The 26,870-nt window shown below is 40.9% G+C and overlaps 1 protein-coding gene across 2 annotated transcripts in view; it reads right to left on the bottom strand.

The window, feature by feature from the left end:
• Positions 1-7,571: 7,571 nt before the first annotated feature.
• The window catches only part of METTL14 (methyltransferase 14, N6-adenosine-methyltransferase subunit), a 30,916-nt gene continuing 11,617 nt past the window's right edge, over positions 7,572-26,870 (bottom strand). Inside the window, exons 6-11 of one of the 2 annotated variants that reach the window (XM_033007788.2) lie at positions 25,625-25,715; positions 23,903-24,044; positions 21,324-21,416; positions 19,741-19,857; positions 16,898-17,108; positions 7,572-13,903 (exon numbers count right to left, since the gene is read on the bottom strand). In XM_033007788.2, coding sequence (XP_032863679.2) covers positions 13,590-13,903; positions 16,898-17,108; positions 19,741-19,857; positions 21,324-21,416; positions 23,903-24,044; positions 25,625-25,715 — 968 coding nt within the window. In that variant the 3' untranslated portion in view covers positions 7,572-13,589. The remainder of the gene's footprint in view (positions 13,904-16,897; positions 17,109-19,740; positions 19,858-21,323; positions 21,417-23,902; positions 24,045-25,624; positions 25,716-26,870) is intronic. The other variant, XM_033007797.2, reaches the window with a different exon arrangement.

Here is a 26,870-nt window from a genome sequence, read left to right as displayed (position 1 = left end):
CTTCATTTTGTGATGATTCTGTGCTGTTGGTATGCATCAGTATTTCTGCCGCAGTCTAAAAGTAGTTTTCCCTAGCATATCCTCACTTCTCTACTACCTCTGTGTCACAGGTTAGTTGTATATAAAACAAATGCATATATATGTCTATATATGTATATAAGCCAGCCAAAACAGTTGGTTGTATATAGAACAGCCAAATGTCATGAGTTTCTCCCTCCTAGAGACTCAGCAGAGCTGGGTATGGAAACCGTTTCCCTCTCCACTAACCCTTTTTTGTCATGTCAGGACGTTTTTGCTCCAAACTTGTCACAGAGAGTTTAAATCTTGATGAAGAAAAAACCAACCAACCAACCAAACCCAACAAATGTTTCATTCAGTCATTTCTGGTATCTTATGTCTTAATTTATAGAGCCTAAAATTACAGCAAAATGCCAAGTGGCATAAAACTACATTTTGAGAAATGACAAAACATAGCCTTTTGATCATCTGCCAGTTTCTCCCCATTTCTCCTGGGGAAACTTGTTAAATCCACTTACCTCACAAATATTAATGCTTTTGATAAACTTGCTTGTTATGAGGAATGTATTTCATGTACAAACTCACACCACGTCTATTCAGCGTGAAAATCAGGAGTCAAGAGTGCAGCCTGCAAACTAGCCCAGGGGAGAACCAACTTACCTTCAGTGCTAGAAAAATGTTTTCTTTGACTTCACGCTTTTCACATATAACAGTAAAGTCAGAAAGTATCGATTCCTGAGCTTGTCATAGCATTGCTGTTGCTTAAGAACGTACTGCACATGGTAATCCACCTTTGCTGGATTTGGTTGTTCAGATGAGCCAATTCCAACCTTTCTCTTTTTTCTTGAAACAGCTGAATTCTTCCTGTCAAAGGTAATAGGACTGTATTGAGGGACGCTGTTGAATCTCTTTTCAAATTCTTATTCATACTTTGCTAAGCTAAAGGGGGAAACAAACCCCATCAAATTAAATGTAGCTCCATTTCTAGAGGAAAAAAAAAAAAAAAAAAGAAAAAACAAAACCAAACATTGTTTAGGAGCATATGTCTGTGTATATGAGTACCTGTTTACACAAGGAGGGGGCAAAGAAAGTGCACACACAATGCAAACATCACACTAGCATATTTTAATCCAACTTTGGGACGAGAATGTATACTCCAGCTTCTGCATTTGTAACTCAGTACAAATTGTTTAGTTGCATATATTAAACTTAGAAAAAAAAATAGTGTTATGCCTGTGACATTTAGCTGTTTGCTGCACCTATTTGTCCAGGAGATGTGCCTATTCTGTAAGGGGAATGAAAAATAGACAATAAAGCCAATAAATAAACAAACTAGTAAAATAACTTCACATAAACATCCTTACACCAGAAATAAAACAATTCAAAACAGACGAGAAATGTCAAACTATTTAATCTTCTGGGAATATTCTAAAACCTAATGCTTTGGGGTGGGAATTAGCTTTGTATTTGTTCTGCGGGATTATACTTCCTCCTCTCATCTTTTATTTGTTGTGAGAGGAAAGATGCAACTAGCTCACGCTTTCGTGAAACCCAATATCCCTCCTACTTCAGCCCAAGCTGAAGGACTGTAATTAGCTTTACCTACAACTCTAGAAACCCAGAGACATTGTCTTGTTGTTCCTAATATCCAGATGAAAACAAACCACTCCAATCGGATGGTATGACATGGCATTTTTGGCTGTCTTGCAGAAGCACTCTGTTCCAGCAGATGTTGGCAGCCAGGTAGCATAGGAAGGAATGGTATTAAGGCAATGCACACAGCTAGGCAGATTATAAATAGCACCGTCAGTGACAGGGGAGCAATGGCATTTTCTACTTGTCTCTAATTCTGTTTGCTACAGAAAACCTGAACCTGGCAAAAATTGGCATGACTGTTGGGAGGGATGGCTCTTACACACTTCACCCTTGGCAATATCACAAGAAACTTGACATTTCTCTCTGAAGCAGCACTTCAAAGTGCAGACCTGGGCATGCTGTTATAAATAAAATCCTGCTCCACCACTGCTCCAGTGGATACTACCACTGGGCACTAAAAGCTATTTCCAGCATTCTGACAGCTTTGCTACACAGAACGATACTTCATTTTATCTCTGTATACCAATGTTAACATTACTTACCTATATTAACAGGAGCATTACACAGGAAATCTCTCTGGCATCTTAGTTCAGGAAAGCAAGCAATGCTAAAGGACAGCACTGAAAAATACGCTGAAGCCCTGCGAAACTGATGCGATGTGTTGATGGCCAAGTGCTAGAATAAGGCTGGCAGGTTCTGATGGAAAGTCTCCAACTGATCTCAGCGGTATTTCCACGATCCTCTAAGTGCCTTTTATATAACCTGGAAACTCACTGCTAGATTGATTTTCAGAATACCCTAAATGCAATGGAACAATACAGTATCTCCCACTATTGCCACCGACAAGTTACTCGAAGTCTCACATCCATATCCATCAACTCCCAAGTGTCCCTGACACAGTTCTTTCCTCCATTTTCCAAGTGGTCCTGAAGGAGCTAATTGAATCTCAGTAACAAAGGTTATTTTCTTGTACTTGCACTCGAATGTGCAAAACCACTTGGACGGTAGTGAAGAAGCCTTCCAAATGTTTCTTCCCATGTCACTGCCTTATTTTGCAAAGAACTGCAGAGCAGCAGCGGTTGCCATGGTTACCCCCTCCCGGAGATAACATTAACGGACACCAAAACTCTCATGCTGTCTGAGGAATGGTGATATTCGAGAAAAGAGCTGTAACAAGGTCCTCAAACTGCCCCGTTACTGCAGCGCTGACTTGGGAGATCTTCTCGCCTTCGCATCCGCTGTGCGCGACACCGACACTGCTGCAGGGGGTCGTCCATCACAGCACCAAGCAGTTGCCCTAGGAAAGGCATGCTTCCTTCTTCTCACTCTCCCTCTCCAAGCCCCCAGGCTGAATTCCCAGTGCTATTCTGGTTTTCAAACAAGCGTCAACCACACAGCCACCCCTGGAGCAAAATGAGATGGAAGAGGCTTGCTCTGAATCAGACCTCAGGAGTTTCCCTATCCCACAGCTCAGTCCATGGGCCATGTGGTCAGTATGGATGTACCCTCCACATCACTGGGGTCTCCTTGGGACAGTTTCAGATTTCTCCAATTGGCAAGGCATTTTTTTCCTTCCAAACTACAAGTATCTCTTACGCCAATATACGTATGAGCATCACAGCGGTGACAGAATGCTTCGTTACAGGTTTCTGAAATTCTGGCTGCACAGGGTAGAAACTCCCAATCCGGCGCAGGCCAAGCTGGGCAGAGCACTGGAAATGCTGGTGCTCGGGCAGCAGAGTGTCTGTGAGGCACCCGGTTAAATGACGCAGAGGGTAACTCCACAACTGTGCTGAGCTGGGTCCTGGTGCCAAGGTACTTCTGCGACTTTTTAACTGCACTGCAATGTAAGCACAGCCTGTGATTTTCAAAAACTGAAGCTCTATCTTTAAAATTCAACTCCTTGGACAGTAATAAAGATTTTGTCAAGTAAACACACACACATACCTTGCCAATGGTTTGTTTGGTTTTGTGTTTTGGTTTGGTTTGGTTTTTTTTTTTTTTTCTTTATACCTTTGTTTCCTCTGAAGTAGCCAAAAGGGGCTTCTGTTTTGTGAGTTCTAAATAAACCTGCAACTCAGAGTCTTTAAAATTAGGAGAACTTTAAAAAGCTTAGAAACAAAAGAAATGAAACATTTTAGTACTAGGCTGTTGGTTTTAACAGTTCCTGGAAGGAGGATCTGCTGAGAGTATCATAGCAGAGCTTCTGTAGAAATTATTGACCAGTTTATTTCCCACTACAAAAACAGTAGGCACGAAAAGTAAACACCAAGGACAGTGGCCAGTGACCCTTAACAGGTATTTGTAATGGCACTGCCCTAATCTGAGTAACAGACTAATCCAGCCCTCTCTCTCCACTCCTCACAGCCCCTCAGCCAAACCAAACGGCCAAAACCCCAAACCAAGGAATTGAAATAATTCCCATGGTGACTGGAAAGTCCCTTTGCCACTAGGGACTGGTAACTTCTCCTCAGCTGCAGCACAGGCTCTTAGAGACCTTCAAGCTGATGGCTGGCCTGGGGAAATCTTGGCTTGTGGCACCCAAGCCATCATCATCTGTGCTTCTGATGGCAAGGGTGCGTAGCTGTTACACTGTGCATACTGTAGCACTGTTCTTCCTTACAGACTTCAGCAATCAACAGCCTCTGGGGTCTCAGTGTGCTGCAGCACTCCTCCAGCTACCAAAACGAACAGGAATTCTATTCCAGCCCGAACCAGGACAGTTTACCACACAGTTTTTGAACAGATTATTTCCTCCCTCTTCCCAAAATTCATTGCTAAGATTATATATTGAGAAAGAAGTGCAGACCTGGGCACGCTGTTATAAATAAAATCCTGCTCCACCACTGCTCCAGTGGATACTACCACTGGGCACTAAAAGCTATTTCCAGCTTTGGGGGGGATTGTCTTCTCAGGAGCCTTTTTGGGGAGCAGGAGGAACTGCAGCACAGGCTCTCTCACACACTAACAGGCACCAGCAGCTGAGCACCAACCTACACCAGCACGTAGCCCAGCTGGCCGTGGTTTCGAAGGCTTAGTTGGACTTTTGATTGCAAAATTATTTTATTGCCATTGTTTAAGAAGGTCACTCCTGTCAGGATATGGCACTGCCTGTTGGTGTCCTCTGGGACTCATGTAAAAGAGACGCTATGAAACCAAAGCGAAGCAGGAGCCCTCAAGCCTTTCCTGACCTTTACTACTTCTCAGAGTAAGGGAGGCTGCCTGGCAAGCTGGTAGCTGATTATTCTCCAGAATCTTTTTCCAGTATCACGTCGTGATCCTCTTCAGTACTGCAGAGTGCTTTGTATCAATTTTGAGCTGGGTGCAAAGAAATTATATTTTTCTAAACAGGTGGGGTTTATTAAAAAAAATCCTGTAAAACAAAGTATCAGACCTTGCAATGCTTAATTCACTATTTTCTAGCTTCTCTGTCAATATGCAGGCCTTTTTTTCCCTGAGCACTGACACAAAATACATTTGATATAAGCTAAAAGTAACGCACAACTTCAAATCACACTTTGGAACATCCTTTCTATGCTTGGTTGTGCAGAAGCTGATTTATGTTGGAAATATTCAGTGAACTGAAACTTAATTAAAAATTATTTGTCACAAGATGTGCAGTGGCTCAGAAATTATAATTTGGCCAAGTTTGGGAGAAAAAAAAAAACAAACTAATTTCTTCTCAAGCAGTTAAACAATTTTTAATTTTCTCTATTCTATCCTCCTTTTTCAAGTTAATCAAAACCCTAACTCAGGACTACGCAGGCAGTTGGACTGTTGGGTAATAAAGAAGTAACAGCTTCCACTACTTCCCCAACGTTTTTGTTCTTGCTCCTAGAGCAACGGTGTATGACTTTCTAGACACTCAATCCCTGACTGGGCTTCAACAGAAGGCCGCGGTAGTTATACAGTCCCCAGAGTGGACCAAAAACATGACCATTTGCATAAAACTGGCAGGATACAGCTGCAGTTATGCGCATGGATGGGCAGGATGAGCATAAAATGGTCTCTGATGCTGAAAACAGTGCAACAGAAAATTTAGCAAGGTCCATCTCTTGACATTCTCAATAAAGATACAGGAAAAGACCACCTCCTTCTGCAAGCCGGTGCAAGCCCTACAAACAATTCTGGAGTTCAGCAAGCACATACCATCCACGGAAACAATGAACGTTGGACAACGTTCCATACTCTCACACTTACAGTATGACCAGTTTAGATTTTTTAACTAGCAGTATCTGAAAAGACGTAACTGTGTACCCATTTTCATCATCACTTACAAACTTTTTCAAAAAGTGATTACTGCATGTAGAAATTTAATCTCTAGTGCAACCAAGGTGACGTGCTTTGAGCTTCAGTTCAAAGTAATTTCCTTTTATAACCATCACTGCTTCACAAGCTACGTTACAAAAGCACCAAAACCCAAAACTCAGCGAACTGTCAGATATGTTTCATAATATTAAATACCTTGTTAGTACAACATAATTCGAGTTGGGTTTGTAGGGGTTTGGGGTTTTTTGGTTTTTGAGTGACAAACAATGAACAAGAGAACCAGTAAATGGCATTTGACTTCAATTTAAACTTATCACTATTAAAAGCAGTGAAATACCTACCAATAATCCTTCTCCTTGCTCCAGATACGCCGTCCTTGTGTAGTCCCATCCAACACACCCCTTCCCCCCACACCATTCTCTTTGTTCTACCAGTTTTATCATATCCTTTCACCCTGTTGCTTGGAAAAAGCCTTCAAATTCCATCGAAGTCAACATCCTCACAAGTAATTTCATTCAAATAAGGCAGCTTTCTGCAGAACTATCAGCATAAATAAAAATTCCGCTTAAGGTTTTCTGAATTTTGGAAAAATATAGCTCTCCCTCCTCCTGGTCTAATCACATTTCAAACACGTCCCTCAAGGAATGATTGTTCTGGAACTGCCCACTTCACAGTTTGTCACATTTTTCTCTACAGCATCTGATGTTAAACACTAACAGGGGGAAATGGTGTAACTGAGATCATAAACTGGTTGAGGCAGAAGCCTAACTATAAACCAGGCAGTAATAAACTGCTCTCACACTCACTTCTTCCTAGAGTCTTACAGAAGCAATCTACATTCTCTTTTCACAGCATGGGAGCATTTGGAGCACAAAAATGAAAAATAAGGATAATAAAGAAAAAAAAAAAAAAAGAGAGAAAGGGAGATCTGCACTAACAACAACATGGAATTGTCTGTGGTTAGGAAGAACAAACTGAGCTCCATCTACAACAAAGAATTCATCCCTGAAACAAAATTATACCCGAGAACTGCAAGTCCTGACTAAAACAAACACACAGCAGCAGACTCTTCTCCCATGCCTTCACCTTCTATGAGTGTCTAACTGAGTAACGTCACTTAAGTATTTACCTTTCGATGCTTGGTAACCGGGATGAAAACACGGGTCAGAGCAGACAGTGTGCAACCTTTTATTTTCTAGCTCTATCACAAAAGCACTGTCAGCACAAACCCCACTCCCTGTCTAACATCCCAACAGTGACTACAGACACGAGGGAAACTTCATCAAGGAGACAGACAGAAACACAGCACGCTGTGGCTAACTTCCAACAGATCTTATGGAGGAGTCAAATACCCTCTATATGTGCAACATCATCTGTACTTACGCCTGGCATTGGACCTCAACTTTGAGATGAAGAGAAATCCTAACAAGGCCACGTAGAATTACAATCCATTTTCTTAAATTTCTAAAGGAAAAATCTTAACTGTAGTGTTTTGCCATGCATTTTGAGATGCATCTGTATCTAACATGTTAGGAAATAATCTGTACAGACCACTCAAAGACACAGCTGTTTGCTATATACATTCCACATCAGATCACCAAACACAAAGAGTTGAATGCTCTTGCCCAGAAGGTGCTTGCCTACTCCCAATAAAACACAGAAATTCATCCAACAGTTAGAAACCAATATAACTGTTAAGCAGGTACTCTTTATTAGCAGCACTGGGGATCACTCCACCATGAGTGCTCCAACAGACGCGTAAAATCACAGAGAATATATGCTGCGAGGTTATACATATTCAGTGGATTTCTGAGAACTAATCTACATATACATAAGATTCCCTGGAACTTATTTATACAGTCCGAGCATGCATGATAAAACTAAGGTTAGGGTCTTTTCCCCTTCTGGTGGTTGTTCATAGTCTTCCTCAGAGTGTCCACTGAATGAACTCTGGGTTTCCTTTGGCCATATGTGGTCATGGAGTTAGCTCATCCCTTCTTCAGCCCTGGGGTGCTCCAAACTAATTCTCAGGTACTTATCTTGACACTGGTGTCTTGGGCTCCTGCTATGAGGGGTACTCAGGAAACTTAACAGTTAATGTCTATCTAAATTTTATCAGGAGAGAAATTGCCTGTTTCAAAATATCTTATTACTTCCACCCAGCAGTTGACTAAACTGTGCAAGTGAAACTGAGAAAAGAATACAAGTAGAACATGCTGACCAACTAGGATTCTACTATAAACAAGTTCTTTTACTCTAAGCAAAGGAAAGAGTTCTGGCCTTCTCTCACCAAGACTCCGTGACTGTTTCTCCATCACACTGCTTTCCCTGACAAATTTCTGGGACATTTCATCGTGCCCCCAAGCTGTCCCAGTGAGCACCGCTGTGGCACAGCACACGCCATGAACCGCAAGCAGACATCCCATCTCTGGGATAGCACGCACAGGACACTGCCAAAGAACCACAGCGTGCCAAAGGGTCTCACACAGGGCAGACAGAATTATAAAAGACTAGTTAAAGGCCCCCCACTGTCAAACTGAGTTTTAACACTTCTTTCTGAAAACACACTACCTCCTACAGTTTCCAGAAGCCTTAGGAATTACTAAAATTGGAATGGCCCAAATAAAACAAAAAAATATCTTTCATCTCATTTAGAGTGGAGCCGTGTGCTTTCAACAACACCCCAGAGCCCATTTCCCTTCTTCTTGGGCTGCATAACTTATACTGAACGGTAAACAAAGTATATACTATTCTATACTGAGAGTTTTCTACCTGTGCTTTAAGAAATGGAAAAAAAGAGCTGCAAAGACATGAGGTCCGAGAGTGGTGATGATAAAAGAGTATTTTCACCATTATTTTTAAATAGCTGACTAGATTTCAGGCTGGAAATAGCCCGGAAAGCATGTGGTGAATGGTCCTTACAGCCTGAAACGAACAGCAGAAATTAACACACGTCTACTTTTCATTTTTCCTCAGCCGTTTACCTTTAAAACTCGGCCGCGCCGACCTTGCTCCCACCGCCCGGGCCCAAAGGAGTTTCTCCGGGAAAACCAGAACAAGCGGAGGTGCCGCTCAGGCCCCAGGCCAGCGGCCTCCGGCTGCCCTGCCCGGCGAGGCCCGGCCAGAACGAGAGGCCCCGCCCGGCGAGAACGAGGGGCCCGGCCCGGCCCGGCCCGTGAGGGGCCCCTCAGCCCGCCCGACCCCGGCGCTTGGGGCCTCTCCTGGAGGAGCGAGTGGCGGGGAAGAGAAGGCAAAAATGGCTTTAAAAAAAAAGAGTAAAGTACAGAGCTTTTCAAACTAGGAGGAGATTTAAAAGCATTTGATTTTTCTTTCTCTTCTGGCACTGTAGAAAAGTGCAGTCGTGCTACAGTTCCTGTTTTCAGTTTCTCTCTTGCCCTGGTTTACAAGTGAGAGCTCCAAAGAAAGATGAAAGAGGCTAGCTCTAGCCGAATAAAACACCATCCTAAATCCATGCAGTAAATTACTTAACAAAAACAAGTTTCATGTTTCATTATAGGGTTTTTCAGTAAGCTAGTTGTTACCAAGACTGGGTAAAAATGCAGTCTGGCAAGTTAAAATGTCTTTCTAGATTATAATAAATCATTTTTTGCCTTGATGTGCCTTTCTGTAAGAGGATGAGTGAGAAGTATTGGTATACATCCACCAGCATTCACAAATATGCAAAACCAAGCAAGAAAAGAACCAAACATACTCTGGATGGAGTTGTTACCTTGAGACTTCTCTTACAATAACAATTCTTTGTCAGGTACTGCCCAACCAGCACAAAAACAGAGTACGCCACTTCTCCAAAGAGAACAAAGGTACATCCCATGTACCGGTCTATCACTGACACAAAGCATTTCTGGAGTCGGAGGGACTCTGTGTCTCTGCTCATTTATCAGCATCTAATGACAAGAGATGATTATTTTCTAAGCAGCAGTGTTGTCCCTCAAACAGGGTTTGTTACCTGGTCTATAAAAAGTCAATCTCACACAAAGAGCTGAGATATCAGCGTATTCCATAATTGCACAAAGAGGGGTGTCAGGTACTAATTCCACAAAGCTAACACAACTACCCAAAAGAACTCCAAGGTCCTGATACACTTCAAACTACACAATTACATTGGTTAGGTGCTTATCACTTTATCCCTCATTGGTTAGTAACACGCCTCACGGGCGAGGACGCTGGCCCCACGGGTCCCTCTGCCCTGCCAGGGCAGGCCGAGGAGCCAGCCCTCACACGGCCTGGGCTCGTGGCCACGGCTATGGGGGGAAAGGCGCGGGAGGGCTGGCAGCGAAGCAAACCGCTGCGAGCTCTCCCATCCGCAACCTTGCCGAAGAGGGCTGGGAGAGAAGCAAGTCCTGGGGTGCAGTCAGCGTGGGGTGAGGGCCAGGCAGGGATTGAGGGTGCTGGGAGCACCAGCTAAGGGTGTTCTCCAACCCGGCGTCCGGGCTGGGAGGGGAGCACGGTTCAGTCATCTGGCTGTTTCCGCAGGGAGAGGATGCGTTTTTCATTCCTCCTTGGCCCGCAGGATCCAGGTGCAACCCCCGTTCAGTGCCAGTGAATAGGAGGGGTGTTTTTGGAGGTGGGAGAAGGCTTGTTAGCAGAGGCACAAGGCCAAGAGAGGATGGGGATAGCTTTTTCTTGAAGCTGTGGCTCTGCAATACCTTGCGGAGATTTCAAGGGGTGTAAAGAGAGTCTTAAAAAATAATCTGGCCCATGGAAAGGGACAGGGGGCGATGAGGCAGTGAGCAGAGTTTAAGTGAAGGGTCGCTCCATGCATGGGCCAGTTCCCTGATGAATTAAAAGTGCCAGGACGGGCTGTCCCAGCCAGGTTTTGCCCATCTTCCTGCACTTTCCCAGAGCCTGATCCCCTAACCCTGCTCCTCCAGAGAGGCCTGGGGCACTCCACCCCCCCCTTTTCCCCACTCACCATAAATTGGTGACTACAGTCATGCCGGCTGAACTGGGGGGGCACATGCCCAGCAGAGCAGGCTCCACACCCACACAGCCCGAGCTGGACCCGGGCCCCCTCCTGTTTTGCAGCAGGGCTGAACCGCTTCAGGAATCAGCCCAGCAGAGCCAAAGTCGGCACGAGAACAGCAGCCCCACTGGAGGCTCAACAAAGCAACTGGGAGGCTTAACACGCAGCCTGGGAAGGCCAGAGCCAGCAGATGAACTCAGCTTTTAGAGAGCATCAGTGCCCAGAGCAGCTCCCGAACAACGCCAAGCACAGGGGTGGGGACATGGCTCATTGGGAGCAACGAGTCCTTCCCAGGGCCGGCAGGCAGGCACAGCTCAGGGGGTGTCAGGGCCTGCTGCAGCGCCCGGGGTACCCTGGAAGGAAGCGGTTTTGCACACACAGGTGCACATGCTGGGGAAGGGGGGCCTCTCACACATGTAGAGGGACCTGGGGCCTGGCACAGCCTCACACACACGTGTGCAGTGTGGGGTGTGTGGCTTTGCACACACGTGCACCCGAGGGGGGGAGTGTGTGAGCTCACCTCTTTGCGCACGGCTGTGCTTCCAGGCTGGTGCTTGCACAAGGAGCCATTCTGGAATGAGCAGGGGCTTGCACAAGGGGTGCAATGCAGGGGACACAGGTGTCTGGAATGTCCTCATACCCCCCTGGGGGACATCCCCAAAGGGATGCAGGCAGCCACCTGGGACACCCCCAAGCCCCCACCCATGCAGGCAGCCAGGCATCTTCACCCCCTTAACTAGAGGGGGATATATTGGGCACCTGGACTCCTCTTTGATGTCTCCCAGAACTGTCTAAAAAGTTGTGTGGGAGGAATTCATGTTTGTAGAGATCTGCTGCACTAGACATTTTTCAGTATTTGTGATTACATTTTGTATGGAAGTGTACAGGCCTGCGTGTTAGCATCATTGTATTCAAAAAAGGGTCACTGAATTTCTAATTTAGATTCAAAAATATGGAACAACTGTTTCTTTCACGTTATACAAACCAGATGTGGCCTGAGTTTAAAGCAGAGGTGTTTTTCAAGGTGTCCAGCCTCTTTCCAGTCCACTGATGGCAGCTTCTGCACCGTGTTCCTCAGCTTCTGCAACTCGTTCCCACGTGCTGTTTGAATGCTCGTGCTGGCTCCGGCAAGCGCGTGTGTGTTCCCAGGCAAAGCAAGTGCAGAGCCCCACTCTGGCTGGGGCTCTGAAGCAGTTGCAAACTCCTTCAGCACTACCCTTCCAGCACGAGGCAAAACGTAAACAAGGGTGAGTTTCATTTGCACTTCAGCAGGCCCTTAGTAAGCAGGCTACCAAGGCCACAAAGTTGACCAGCCACTACAAAAATTTCTGCGCTAAGGTTTCATGCACTGAAAGAACAGTTACAGCTGCTCTTGTACAACAGCAAGGAGGAAACCACAGTAAAACTCAGCAATTCCAAAACCTCAAGGAGAACTAACCCACAAAATACTAAGAAAAATATTTCAACATTAGCTTTGATAAACAAGTTTAATAATCCACTACTTTACAGGACAGTTATTTAAAATCTAGGCTTCAAAGGAGAAACATTATGAGACTTAAAAGCCAATTTTCCAAAATCCACACTTAAGATTATAAGACTTCAGCAGACAGGTGTGTTCAGTCTACTGAGTCCTGACCAAGTTCAGAGTTTTTTTGTTTTCAGTGGTTTTGCTAAAAACAAATACTGTACATACCAGAGCAAATCGCTTTAATTTCCAACCGTACTCTGGGGCTGATCACCAACAGTCTGTTTCCAATGCGCATAATGCTCACAGGCAGAGCAAAACACTCATTTCTGTTACTGCACCCTCGTTCCCCAGGTGACTTTTGAGGAAGCACTCTCTCACACTGTCGCCTCCATTCCCAATGTGACATCCAATGAGGCCTTTCTCCTACGCACACTGAAATGGCTCTGAAATAAACCTGGTTTTCCCTACCAAAGAACAAGGCTATTACAAACAGATGCTGGGTGAAAATCCCTACTCAAGAAGCAATCCAGCCCTATTTAGAAGTTCTGGACTGCATATAAATGTGCAGCTTCTTGCTTCCCATGAAGCACAACACAGGACTGCACAGAACTGCCACTCTCCTCAAGACAGACATGACGAGTTCATGTACACCACAAATGAAATAGAAACTTGTTCCCTATTCCCAGTAATAATTTGGGAAATTTAAACCACGTAAGAAAAAAATAGAATTCTATTTATTCAATTTGCTCCTTGGCTTCAGAGAACTTAAAATAGGTGTCAATATAGACACAGCACTTTTCTTCCATGAATGCGAGAGTAAGCCTGCTATGGCCATGCAATTCAGAACTACATTTCATGCCTGCTCCATCATACTAATCCAAGTCAGTCCAAACCTGAACCTCCACAGAAGGAAGAGGAATCCCTGTTTTGGAGAAAATGACAGTTAATAAAGCCCACACCTTGCAAGTTTCATAAGGGAAGAGCAGGTATCTTCACTTCAGTCTTCTCTGTGGGTTTGAAGATGGTGCCCCCTGCTTTGGCACACAGCAGCTGCCAGGAGGCTGAGCTCCATGCTGCTGGCTGCAGGGCCAGGCACTGGAAGGCAGACTACCTTTAACTGCTTGCACCAAAAATTATTTTAAAAGTCATCTATCCTGAGTCCCCAGAATAATTCACTTTAGCAAAAACAAAACTAAGAAAAAGATTCAGAGATGAGGCATAGGACCGTGGGAACAAGCAATTACTTAACAGTCATCAGCGGGTGGGGAAGCCTCCTCTATGGGTACCTCCACGTCCCCCTCTGAAGCCACCCCTCTCACCCCGAAAGTTAGTTCTGTTCCTCTCTCTGCCCCTTTCTCCTCTGCCTGCCGAAGTCCCTCCTCTTCCTCCTCCCCTTGGAGCACCACCTCCCCGGTCAGACTTGGACTTGGGTGGTGGTGACTTGGGCCGAAGTCTCTCAATCTCTTCAGTACAGCCAGTCAGGTGGGAATTTGGAGCTGTGAAGTATGAAGAATACGTTTCTGCATTGAAATTGCTGTTTGTGAGGGTGGGTCCTACGGTCAGCCAACCTAGGGAACAAAACCAGAATCAACCAAAGCAAGAACCACCTTCATGCTTCAAGGCTATTACTGTCTTTTTCCTACTAAATGAACACTCAAGTGATAGAGACAGACACTTATCTACACGTCACCTGTCCTGAACAGAATGAAGAAGTCACCTCCAAGAAAGGCAGAGATGTTAAAAGGTTAAAATTTTAGTTTGATACTTCTAGGGGTTTCTTTTCTTTTTTAAATTACACACGGCTATGGGAACATTCATGCTGTGGTTTCACAAGACCCCTTCCCCCTCCTTCCTATTTGTTCTTACACCGCAACAACGCTTGCCAGCCCCTCTGGGACTAGACTAAACCAGATCAGTAAATTAATCTAATTTTAAAATAATGTCATCCTCCTCCCCTTTTTAAAAGGCATTTAAACTTGAATTAGGTAATTTTGTCTCCAGAAACCAGTCATGACAGGGCAGCCAAGAGCACAGCATGATGGAAGCACATATCTGAAAACACAATACAGTAACAATTCTGTTGAAGCCTACATGATATGAAAATAGAGCTTAAAGACTTAAATTAACCTGTTTGGGCACATTCAGTAGGCACTTCAGCTTCACAACATGAATCAAGGCAGGCAGACATTTAAAACAAGCACATTCCTATTTCCTCATATTATGAGCTGAAGAAGTGGTCAGACCTAAAATGGGGCTCAGACCACTTAAAAAATGTCAGTGGGAATTTAATTTTCTGTTCTATACTAAAGTAATGAAGACAACTGTAGTTCAATGATCTCAACATGCTTACAAGAAAAACAAGAATTAAAAAAAAAAAAAAAAAACCAAAAACAAAACCAAGATCAGTTCTTTAACAGTGTTCTCTTTACTGCGGGAATTTCTGTAACATTCACCTTGCTTCCGGCACATTTAAAAAAACAAACCAAACTTGTGGGCCATTAACAAAGAAGAACTGGCCTGCAACAGCACTGAAGTAATACCTGAAAACACACAGACACGCACACACATAGAGTCTTAAATTCAAAGGCCAGTTAAAGAATAGGAATGGCCAATAGTCACTTGCATGAGCAAGAGAGAAAAAACACCTTGAAATTTATTTAGGTAACTTACTGCTTGCCGCTTATATACTGATATATATCCTATTCCAATTGCAGTAAAAGCATAAGCAGTATTTTTTTTATATATATATATTGTAATTATTATCATTCACATGCAGCAAACTAGGCCACAGATGGACTTGTATACATTTCTCCTCTCATCCAAACTATTAATCTCTATTTAGGGGAAAACAGTGTTACACAAAACTGTTAAACAAAGCTCAATCAAGCACAGCTATAGCACTTGCCCCACTCACCTTCCCCCCACACTTATTTTTGAAAAGGGCATGCTGTTACTGTAAACTGTTCAGACACCAACACTTTCAGTATCCATCAGTATGTGCAGTATGACTACACTATCTGCAATCTGAAGTCTGTTGTCTGTCAGTTCAAGCATTCATGGGTAGTTGAAAGAAGCAGGACTGCTGAATTGTATTTCACATTAGGCTTTAGGGCATAAGTGTCATTTACAACAGATAAAAAAGTCTACAAAGGCATCAAAATAGATTCTTCTAAGTCTGTATTCTCCAGTGAAAGTCCCTTATGACTTCTGCATTATAAACTGAAAGGCCTGACCATCAAAACAAATAAAATGCAGTTACCTTCAATCTGATCCACATACTTCTATGCATTTTTTTTTTTTTATCATGTCAAATGCAGCATGCAGTGTAAGACACTGGGACTTCAGAGACTGGCAAAAGGACCACCACCAAGCTCATAGGGATTTAAAATCAGTTTAGAGAAAGAAATCATGCTTTGGAGAAGTGGAAACACAGGGCACATTGGTTAACAAAACATTTTCTTCTGAAAAAAATTGATAGTTGTCATAGACTGTCCAAACAACACTGTTTTGTGACTGACAGATAGATCTTCACATAAAACAAAAACAACAACAAAAAAGTATCTCCTTAAGATCTACTGTCTGACCTATGTCATATGTCTGGAAGCCTCTTTAGAACACTGATATTAATTTTACAAGCAGAGAATTCTGCTACTTTGTCTTGCACATTATAAAGACATTTTGATTTTTAGAGGTAGTGTGGAGTTTACTTCACTATTAAGTCAAAAATATAAGTTTAATAGGCAGGAAATATTCAGAATATGAATGTAAAAAGACAGAAATCATGCAGTTCAGTACTCCAGTAGAATACTGAATAATTTCAGCATTTACCTTCAATTAGAGATAACATGGAGAAAACAAAAATGTAAACTGTCTGAGCAAGTATTTACTTCTAGAAATGAATATTTAGAAAACAAAACTTAACAGTAAGGAGTGAAACTGTATTGGTGACTTAGTCTTGCTTCCATAGTATTAATAGAAATCATAGCCTAACTTAATATCACCTAGTAGGGTTCTGGATGATGCAACAGAGGCTGAGGATTCACCCAAAGATAGACATTCTTGCTAAGAAAATATGCATGTGAGCTCTTCAGTTCTAGCAAAATTTTCTGCTATTTGATCATGAGAGACAGAACATTAACTAGAGCAGAAGTCACTTTGCTACTGTCACAGTCTTGGGAGAACTGCCAGGTGAAGCCACAATCCCTGTTGCTGAACATTAGGCTGGTTAGTTACCCGAGTGGGAGGGTAGGAAACCTGGGAAATGTCTCCCTCCAGTAGGTTTTCTCACTCCTGACTAGATTTCCACTATGGAGATGTCACCAGGAAAGCTCATCTGGTTTTCTGTGGTATTGTAATCCTATGGTGGGGTAAATGGGGTTACATGCAGAAATACACAGTTCTGCAGCTGCTGCAAGTCCTGGAAGAAGAATTGTGCATTAGGATTACCCATTATTGTCTCATCTTCTATCAAAAGCCCCCATCAAGTGGGCTCAGATAACAGAAGAGAGTTATTAAAGTAAATTAAAATTTAGCTATTTGTCAAAAATAAACATAACGGTTACCTGGTCGAATTGTACTGTCTCTTCCAAAAAGATGAAGACGTCGCCGTCCAAGGCAGAAATGCTCAATGATGTGAAAAATCTCTACAGGTTTCTCTATGTTGCCAATTTCAGGCTCTTCTGTGATGATCAGGTCAATATCAACATTAGCATGGATGAAGTCACCGTCTGTACTGCGCCGCACAGTTCCTTTAATGCCCATGAGGCAGTGCTCCTACGCACACGGGACACAGAAGAGTACCTGTCACATGCCGCACATACTGCTACAGCACAGAGGTCCATGGTCTGGGCACAACGGAGAGAAAAGGAAATTCCAGGCAGAGTAGATCCTACTCTTATACTGAGAAAAGCTTGAAGCATGAACTAGAAGAACAGAACAAGCTGGAGCTACCAAGAGCCTTTTGATAAGAAAGCAGAGAGCAGTTTAAGCTATCTGCCTTGATGAACTACACTACAAAGTGGTAAAACTCAAACAGAGGCTATGATATTTGGACTTCTTCAATTACAGCAAAATGTAGAGCTTTAAGTTGAAAAGGCTGAGAATCACCCCAAGGAAATAAAGTACAAGGTGACAGCAAGACTAAAGGAATAGTTGTTCACAATGATCAATACTTCTATCAGCATTCCAGTCCTAACTTTATTCCTACAAATAATTTTCAAAGTTCTCTGTCATAAAACAGCTAGTCAGTGAAAATAAGATGTACTTTTTCATATTGTACCTCTGTTACAAAAGTAGCCTTCACACTCAGATTCTTTTCTAGAAGATATCACTGCATAAAAAGAAGTAAAACCACTATCAAAACTGTCAGTGCACTCTCAGTCAACTCCATCAGCATTAAAGATGTTCTTTACCTGTAATATGCATTGCTTTCCTTTCCTCTAAAACGTTGTAGATCAATTTAAGTGACTAGTAAGTAGACTCTATGAATGAGGAATCACTGTAATTGGTACAGGATGAGAAGAGGCTTCTACATATTCATTTCAGAGCTCTTTTTCTGGGAATATTAAGATGAGTGATTTTCCGCAGTATCATAAAACACTGATTCACTAAACACCACTAGATGGCTCTAAAAAAAGTTGCAGACAAAAGTATGTAATAATTTCCATATTTCTGGTAAGGGTTTTAAGAGTTAGTGAATAAATACGAAAGGCAGAATAGGTGACCCATCAAATCTATGCAGTTAGTCAACTGCACCCAAGCTACAAGGTCTTTGGACCTCAAATTTAATTACATAAAAAAGCAGAATACTGCTAAGCAAATTACCCATCAAGCAAAGCCTCGTAAATTTAGTCTTTAGAAGAACTATCCAAAACATTTTATTTTCGTAACACCTGGAATGTCATTCATTAGTACCTTAGATTCTGTAACAGGTGGCACAGCATAAAGTGTCCATCTAGAGATGCCTAAACCGTAATAGGATAGCATTTGCTTTTGTAATCATCAGTAAAGGCATCTTGCACAACAGACTATTAATTTAGGGAGAATAAACTAGCTCAGTTTTCAGTGTTTATTATAGTAACCTCAGCCTCACCCTTGCTCAATACACCGAGAAATTCTCCAATACCAGAGACTATTCTTCTCAGTTAAAGACATGAAGTCCCCCCAAAATCCTCCCATGTTAGTATTAACCTCTCCCTGATGAGCGAGGTGCATGTTTGCAATACTATATGCAATAAACATACAATATTAATAATTGTAAATATTTATAACTAACACAACACACTTTCAAACAAACTTCAGATTAATGTAAATGTAAGTCAAAGAAAGATTGCAGATATCTTAAAGGGAATTTTATACTCCTAAAAAATGGCAAATCAGAGACAGCACTGAATATGTTTAATACTAACACATGATTAATGAATGTGGAATAAGTCCTGAGGTTAATGACACTTTAAATTATTGTCAGCCAACCCTCTGTATTCAGGATAACTGCCACAGTTACACCCACATACACACAAAACAATTCTTTTATTAATCGTATCTACATTATTCTAAGTTTACAACTTAAAATAGAATACTTCTTTTCTCTGCACCTTCTTCAATACATGTCCTCCACAAGACATCCCCAAGAAGTGTTTTAATTTAAAGCAGGCTGACCGATTCTGTCACTTGTGCATTACAGTCATCTTCAGAAAGTCAGGAGCTGCTGACTGAGCCACAGTCCCTAACAGCCCTCTGTCCGATTCAAGCTCTGGGCAGGTACCTGCACGTGTATACTCAGAACCATTAGCCAGTCTTCCAGAGGTATTTTTTATGACTAGATCCATTTATAATCTACAGTTTTAAAGACTTCTGACATTAGATTTAGTCAAATTCTACAAAGTTTAGTTTCATTCAAAAGGTATTCCTTCACCAGCAATTTTTCTCCTCTAATCTGGAAAGGAGCTTGTGTTTTACACAAAAGGTATTGCCAATAGACTAACTGCTGATTTACCATTCACCCATAACCAAAACAACCTGGAAGTCAAAAACACTGCAAGGAACAGTAACATTTTCTACTCAGTTTCCATCTTCCCTCTCACGATTTCATTCTTGTTCCATCGATCTATGAAACTTCCTCAGCCACCTGCATTTTAACAAGGCTCAAATGTGCATCACATTTAGAGGGCTACAACAGAAATTTACCATGCACTGTTGAATGTATATGAAACTTCTGTTCCTCTCACTGACTAAAGTCAAAAAGGGGACAGAAGTTCATCATTCATCCTATCAGTATGTTCATTTCCATACAATATGCTTTGCAGTCCTCATGTCCACTTTCCTGAAAGCATGTCACCAACTGCCATGGAGCATCAGCATCAAGAGACAGGATGGGAACAGAGAAGAAATTGAGCCAAACCTTTACCTTGGTTCTTTGGAAAACAGCCTTAGGGTCCAGAGTCTTCGTCTTTCCAGGATTGTTCTTATTTGTTTTAATCCAACAAATGTCCTCGCATCTTCTGTAACCCCATTTGCGTAGACACTAAATGTTACAGACAGATAAAACAGTTTGCATGATACCAAAAACTTAAGTAACTTAAGTAAACTTAGGTAGCTTAAACTGAACACTCAGATAGGTATCTGACTTGTCTTAACGCATAGCTGGAAGAGAAATTTGTCACAGATTAAACAGTTTACTGGTATGACTGTACTGTTTTGTCAAGCTGCAAAAAATAAACAAACAAAAAAGGGCTTATATGCACATTGGCTTGTCTATGTATTATGTATCAACTTTGGTGCTTTGTTTTGTTTTTGTTTTTTTGTTTGTTTGTTTGTTTGTTTTTTGTTTTTGGTTTTTTTTAATCTAACCACTGCACAGATCCCTGATGGAACTCTGCACTCATTTTTACCTAGTGACACTTATATTTAATCAAAATCAGTCTGAGCAGCATAGTGATCAGCTGCCTTAGCCCTGTCTCCACCAATACCTGCACTCTGGTAGTTTTTCACATCAGTGTAAAATTCTATAAACGGGAAGACAAACAGCCAAAAGCCTCTGCTACCATTTTGTGTTTTTTCCTATATCTGTAAAACAAACAAACAAACAGACAGCAAACCAACCTTACATGACTTTTTAATCCTCAACTCATGCAACTGTAGTCTTGGAAAGGGAAGAAATTTGGCCTGACAGACTCAAGCTCATGTGGCTATTGCTCTGTTCAACAACTGTGCAGCTACTATCAATGTGTCTGTAACCAAAAGCAATCTATCCGAAATAGCTACTTTAAGCATCCTCAGAACGAAAAGCAGATAAAGCAAACAGATTAATAACCACATATTCTTTAACAAATGCCATACTGTTTTAATAGAAAGCACTGCTCAAACCAAGCGAAGAGTGTTTCAACACAGTACAAGCCATCTGGAAATTCTTATTCTGCCATCCCCAACACAAGCAGCGCTACTCTGGCATGCAGAAAGATTACTCAAACTCCAAGATCTTACAGGGACATAACTTCATAGAGCTCACTAAGAGTAAACCTACTTAAGCTCCAGGTGTTTTCGGAAAACAAGCAGTGCTACACACACAATTTTATCTGACTTTAAGAAATAGTAGCACCTTTATATTAGCATTAGTATTTCTGGCAGAAAACTATTAAGACTTCTGTTTAAAAAAAAATGTTGTAAATGCCCTCAACATGGCAACCTGTTCCTATGGCAACATGCATACATCAAAAACAGTACAACAAGACAGCAGTACAACTCTCTAGAACCTATAGGATTATGCTTTCTCACAGAGACACAGCGACCGATCTAGAAAATAATAGTATCTCAACAGTTAATGCCAGACACATTTAAATTTATTTAACCCACTTAAAATTATATATCCTCTACCACAGTAACAAACTGTCTCTCAGCAGTAACAGTTGAGAATTCAATGCAGAAAAAGTCAATGATAAAAATAAACTCTTAAGCCTGTCCTTGATAAATTGAATTAAAACATCATCTTACCACTCGGCCAAGATCCAGACCCTCGCCTGAACCACACCATAGAAACACAAATGACCTTGGGGCTGCAATTTCTTCAATTTCCAACTTCATGATCTATTAATAATAGTAATAAAAGTGTTTCTAAATTAAACCACAAATTATATCAGGAAGAATACGTAAGTGTTGAAGCATTATCACAGAAACCATTGGGAAGCACTTTTATTAAAGATGTCTGTGAACGGTATACAGACTAACATCCTCTTAAAATTGTTTTCCAGAAGATATGTTGTAAGTTACCTTATTAGTACCCCGATGCATGTTTTTAACGTAGCCAATGATGAGCTTAATTATTCTTTTTAACAGAAATTCTATCTGTATCAAAAATTCTAGACTTAAAAGACAAATACAACCCACATGATTTCCGCCCCGCCCCCCACCTCTGCTTCATTTTATCCTTCCCTAGGTAGCAAAGAGATTTAACAAGAAAACAGTAGTGCTCTATTTCTTTTTAGCCCTGGAATTACTTACATGAAAATTGTGAAGACACATTATATTAAAAAAAAAAAAAAAAAAGGCAAAACAAAAAACAGCTTCATTCCTATTACTATATAAGAAAGACATTCCATTTCCACTTTCAAGAAAAAAGCAGCAAGAGTTTATCAGGACAGTGGTTCAACAGTGACAAATGAGTAACATTCAGGATGAAGTAACTTCAGACGCAGAGCATCTGCTACTCATTACAAGTTGAAAAGATTCATCTGTAACTTGCTAACACATCAAATCAAGCTTCATTCAGTGCCACTGGGAATAAAAATCAAGCAGCAGAAGCCATTCTAAGTGGATATAACTCCCAACTAAAGGGTAACTCCTACCTCTGACACTTCCAGTTTTTCTGTTAGGACAGAATATTTTTTTTTCCTCAAGCAACACTGCCAGGCATTGTTTTTGCCCGATGTTAGCCATTCTGGCTAACAGAAGCTGCCTATTCCTTGACATGTAGTTACTTAGTCTCTTATCACAGGCATGAATGCCTTTGTTTTCAAATTCATTCCTTAAAGGTGGATTAAATTTTATTTTGTTCTCATGATCCTTTAGTTTGACTGATTCACTTCTGAAGTCATGCATGTGCAGGTTTCAGCCTAAAGACAAACTGAATCTAGTTTAAAGTAACACCACCATCCCCCTCCCCCAAACTGCATAGAACACAGATAAGGAAATCTCAGCAACAACTGATTAAATCTACTGGTTCACTCATGTTACAACAAATTTGCTGCTAATGCAGACATAGTTCTGCATACCTTTCAAATAGGGTCTCTAAATATTTATTAATTGCAGGCTCCCACCCATATGCCTGAACCTAAGAATTCCTGACATGGTTGTACTATTCCTCCCTACTACAGATTGTCTGTTTTGTTGTGAGGGTGGACTTGTTTGGGGTTTTTTTTTGTGGTTCTTTTTTTTTTTTTTTTTCCCCTCAGGTTTGTTGTTGTGTTTTTTTTAAATAAGTACAGCGTGGACACAGAGTAGAGCTAATTTAACATTGTTTGACATCAACATTACAAGTTCTCTTCAATGCCCAAGCAAAGGAATTCTCCAGTTCAATCTTGAAGGTAGGGACAACTTGGCAGCAGGCTTTGTGTCATTAAATTGTTATGCCTGAAGACATCACTTCACAGCCTCCAGCCCTCACCTTGCTTTTCCAGACCTGACTTTATTGAAAGGGGAAAGATACAGAATGGAGCTACTTATCAATACACCTTGAATGTAGCATCCACATGCATTACTACAGAAAGAACTTGAAAATCTTCTCTCTAACTCAATTCTCCAAATGTTTATTAGAGCACAATAAAACAAGACCAACAACAGTAATCTTGAAAAAGATCACATCTTGCACCTTAAGATTTCTCCTTGTTCCCAAAAAGCAGTCAGAAATCATTGTGGCTTCAAAAAAAACCTTTGACGTGACTAAACAGTAAGGTAATACATCAATACAAGAAAAAAATTCCACAAATAAGGTTTATTTATTTTGTTAGGCTACTCAGGATTGTAACTGGTTTGATTGTTAAAATTTCCTACTCGGTCAATACTTTGGAGAAAGGAGGTATGTCAGTGAAGCACACTCATCTACTTTTTTGATTAGAAGACCAGTATGTGAAGAAGCATACCTTAAAAAGCTCTTTGAGAATTGAAAGAAACAAAGAAATATTTACAATGGATATTCTGAATTTCAACAGCAAAAACCAAACAAAAGAAAACTCATGGAATTTGAGGGTAGGGGAAACCCCCACTATTATTAGATTTAAGTTTTCAACCAGGTTCAGAGAGAACAAAAAGGTGTATTTAATTCTTTAAACTCCTCAAAAAAGTCTTTTAATACAAATAGTGTAGGCATGCATACAGTATCAAACTTAATTTTTATAAGAATCTAGACTTCTCTTTAAAAAAAACCCCAACCAACCAAAAAAACAAAACCACGCCCAAAATATATCTCATTTTTCCTTAAAACACATCTCTAAAACATTTTGATACCAAATTAAATCCTTAAACTGTTTGCTTAAATACACGTATGAAATCCTTTTCACAGCAATAAAAATACTTACATCATCCCAGGTCCAGCATTTTTCATTGGCAGTAATGCCAGTCTCTCGGTAATACTCTTCCAGTGGTGGTTCCAGGAGAATCACATCAAATTTGGACTTCAGCTCCCTAATATCAAAAGCTTCCAAGTCTGCTTGTAAGTACCTGTTTAAACAAAAGATGATAGATTGCTTGGAGAAGCTATAACAGTGGTTTGAAAATTACACTCCAGACAGCACTTCTGTGCAGCCAGTTAAGAGTAGGGTATCCTGTGTAGCTCATATAGTTCAAATGCACTAAATCCAGAGGAGACACATAATACCTTCTCACTTAACCTAGGCTGGATGCTGTTGCATTAGATTTTTTTAAAAAGGAATCTTTCTCTCAATAAACCGTTTTCAGTATTCTAATTTAGCCAGCAGGAAACAAACGCCCACACAGACTGCACAACAATATCTATTACAGAATAAGTGAACCTTCTGTACATCCATGGACCATACAGGAGAAAACATCAACATTTAAGAAGCAAACACTCATTGCTTGCTTAACAAACTTCTTTATTGCTTCACTTTGGGAAATGGCATATTTTTAGAACTGCCATGTATTATATGTTACATTCAGAAGATTATGAATACTGGAAATATGGTTACTTTTCATATATTGGAAATGTATTTCCCTATCCCTATAACAAAGCATAATTCCCACACACATTGACTTTACTAAATACATACTCTAAAGCACTCTTACAACTGGCCTCCACACCTGCCCACCACTCGCTGCTGCATCACTATCTAAAAAATTACACTGCCCTCCCCTCAATACCTTTAACCTTAAAGCTGATAAGCAGACCACCACCTCCCTCTTCCTAAGAAAGCATCGGAAAGAGATCATTATTCCAAAAGTGTATTTGGTGTTATCAGAAGGCAGCATCTGATTACTACTACCCTTTTGTGCTTTAAGGCGAAGAATGCCAAAATGCATCCAAGTTCAAAATAGCAAGTTGAGTTTTCAGTTTGTATCTATTTTTCAGACAACTATTTCAGAGTTTTTCATATGACTATCATGAAATAATGCTATTTTACTCAGTACAGATTAGGACTACAGTACATTAAAAGCATTAGGTTTGTATTCAGATAGGTTCCAATTCCTGGGAGTACTATTCTGCACGCTCATCCTGTGTCTAATGTTCAGCAAAAATTCAGAGGAAATTCACACTTAATAGAACAAAACACTTCCAGCCAGCCTAAGCTTTTTTTGGTCTTAAACTACAAAGTAACATCTGACTAATGGCTACTAAGATAATAGCTGAATATTATACAAAAAAAAGCTGTTCCAAGAACAACGAACGTTATATTAAGAGGCTGATCTTTTTAAAGCTTTTCTTGCTATGTAAACTGCATGATGTCATGAGATTCATGATCATATGATGTTCTTTTAGTTCCCAAATTAAAGCCTGCAGTCCAATAAGTTAACAGTTCGGCCTTAAAAACCAAAGCTTTAAGTACTATAAATAATCACACACTGGAAAGAAGATCTAGTTTATATACTATATTAAAACATATAGATTAAACTAACAAAACCAAACTGATTTTATTATTCTGAAGTTTCAATGGATTAATTTGTATATACAAACAAAAATAGAAAATGTAAATTCTGAGCAGGTGCTAGAGATAGCAACTTGCAAAGCAGACAACTAACTTCAAACAGATCTGGAGAAGAAAGACATTTTCCACAAGAACACTTACATGGGAGGAGTGTTAGATTTAGATATCAGCTCATCCTTCAATCTGATGAGCTCTCTAAGTTTTGGGTATTCTTCAAACCTATCTGCTAAGCCTAAGGAAAAGAAAACATGAAGTTAACAACTACTCAGAGAGTAAATTTCTATCAATTAATCATTGTCCAGTATTCTCAATAGGTCCAAATGTCAATACTTAGCCTCATTTAATTTTTGTTAGAACAAACCAAACCCTTCACAGCAGTTTTTTGTTCAGTGCTTCACAAGTCTCCTGCCTTCACTCAGTCAGTTACAGCTCTTACAGAATGTAGTGTCTACGCTCTATGTTCTCTAGAGCACTACAGGGATCAGGAGTTCACAACTCCTTTTATCAGAAGGAAACAACCTTCCATTTAAACTAAAAGCGCCAGAATGACTGAAGAAAGTTATTTTGTTACCCCCCTTCCCCCATCCTTAAGTTTATATTAAAATCTAATTAACATTCATTTACAGAATACTCTCATTTAACCTTTGAAGACTATTTCTCAGGCAGCAACTGGGGTGTGGCTGATTCCCTCAGGGAATCCAACATTGAGATTTGGTACTCTGGTGTCAGTCGTGAAGATCTAATACATGTATATTTATTTATTGGGTTCTTAGACTTAGCTTTATGTTAATTATCAAACCTTTTATATGTACAGAATGTAAAAGGGAAAACCCTAATTAGGCTTTCTGCAGCCAACTTTTTAAAAAAAGAAAAAAAGCCAAGCAAACTTTCCAGCATATTACATTCCCCCTTCACAAAAGTAAGCAGTGATAGTATGGTTTTGGTTATTGCTAGCAGTAGGCTCAGGACAAACCAAAAAGGTACCTTCCCCTCCTCCCAAGCAGTATCAGTTCAACTTTAGTAGGAGTTACTTACTAAGCTTCATGTTCACTTAAGTTCACGACTTTAAATGCTACTAATCCATGGGGGACAAAAAACCCACAAAACCCACAACCCTTCATCTCTGTTTTAATTCAAACTTCTGAACTCCCGACCCTAGCATCGCACTGGTAAAAGCAAAATTCTTAGCATCTAGCCTTTTTATCTCTTATTGTAGGTTCATAAGACACCTGAAAGCTACTTTCATTCTTTTCCTTAAATATGTAACATCTTAACACCAACAGTGTGTTCTGAATTCCACTGCTGTGCTGCTTCCAGCCAGTGCAAATGACATACTCCTGACCAGCAGGAACAGAAGCCAGTTAGCAGCAGCTAAGCAATAGATATG

The sequence above is a fragment of the Tyto alba genome, unplaced genomic scaffold, assembly GCF_018691265.1.
Source record: "Tyto alba isolate M040663 unplaced genomic scaffold, T.alba_DEE_v4.0 Super-Scaffold_23, whole genome shotgun sequence".
NCBI classification, from domain to species: domain Eukaryota; kingdom Metazoa; phylum Chordata; class Aves; order Strigiformes; family Tytonidae; genus Tyto; species Tyto alba.
Note: the sequence above shows the minus strand (reverse complement) of the source record. Positions and strands in the feature narration are given on the sequence as shown.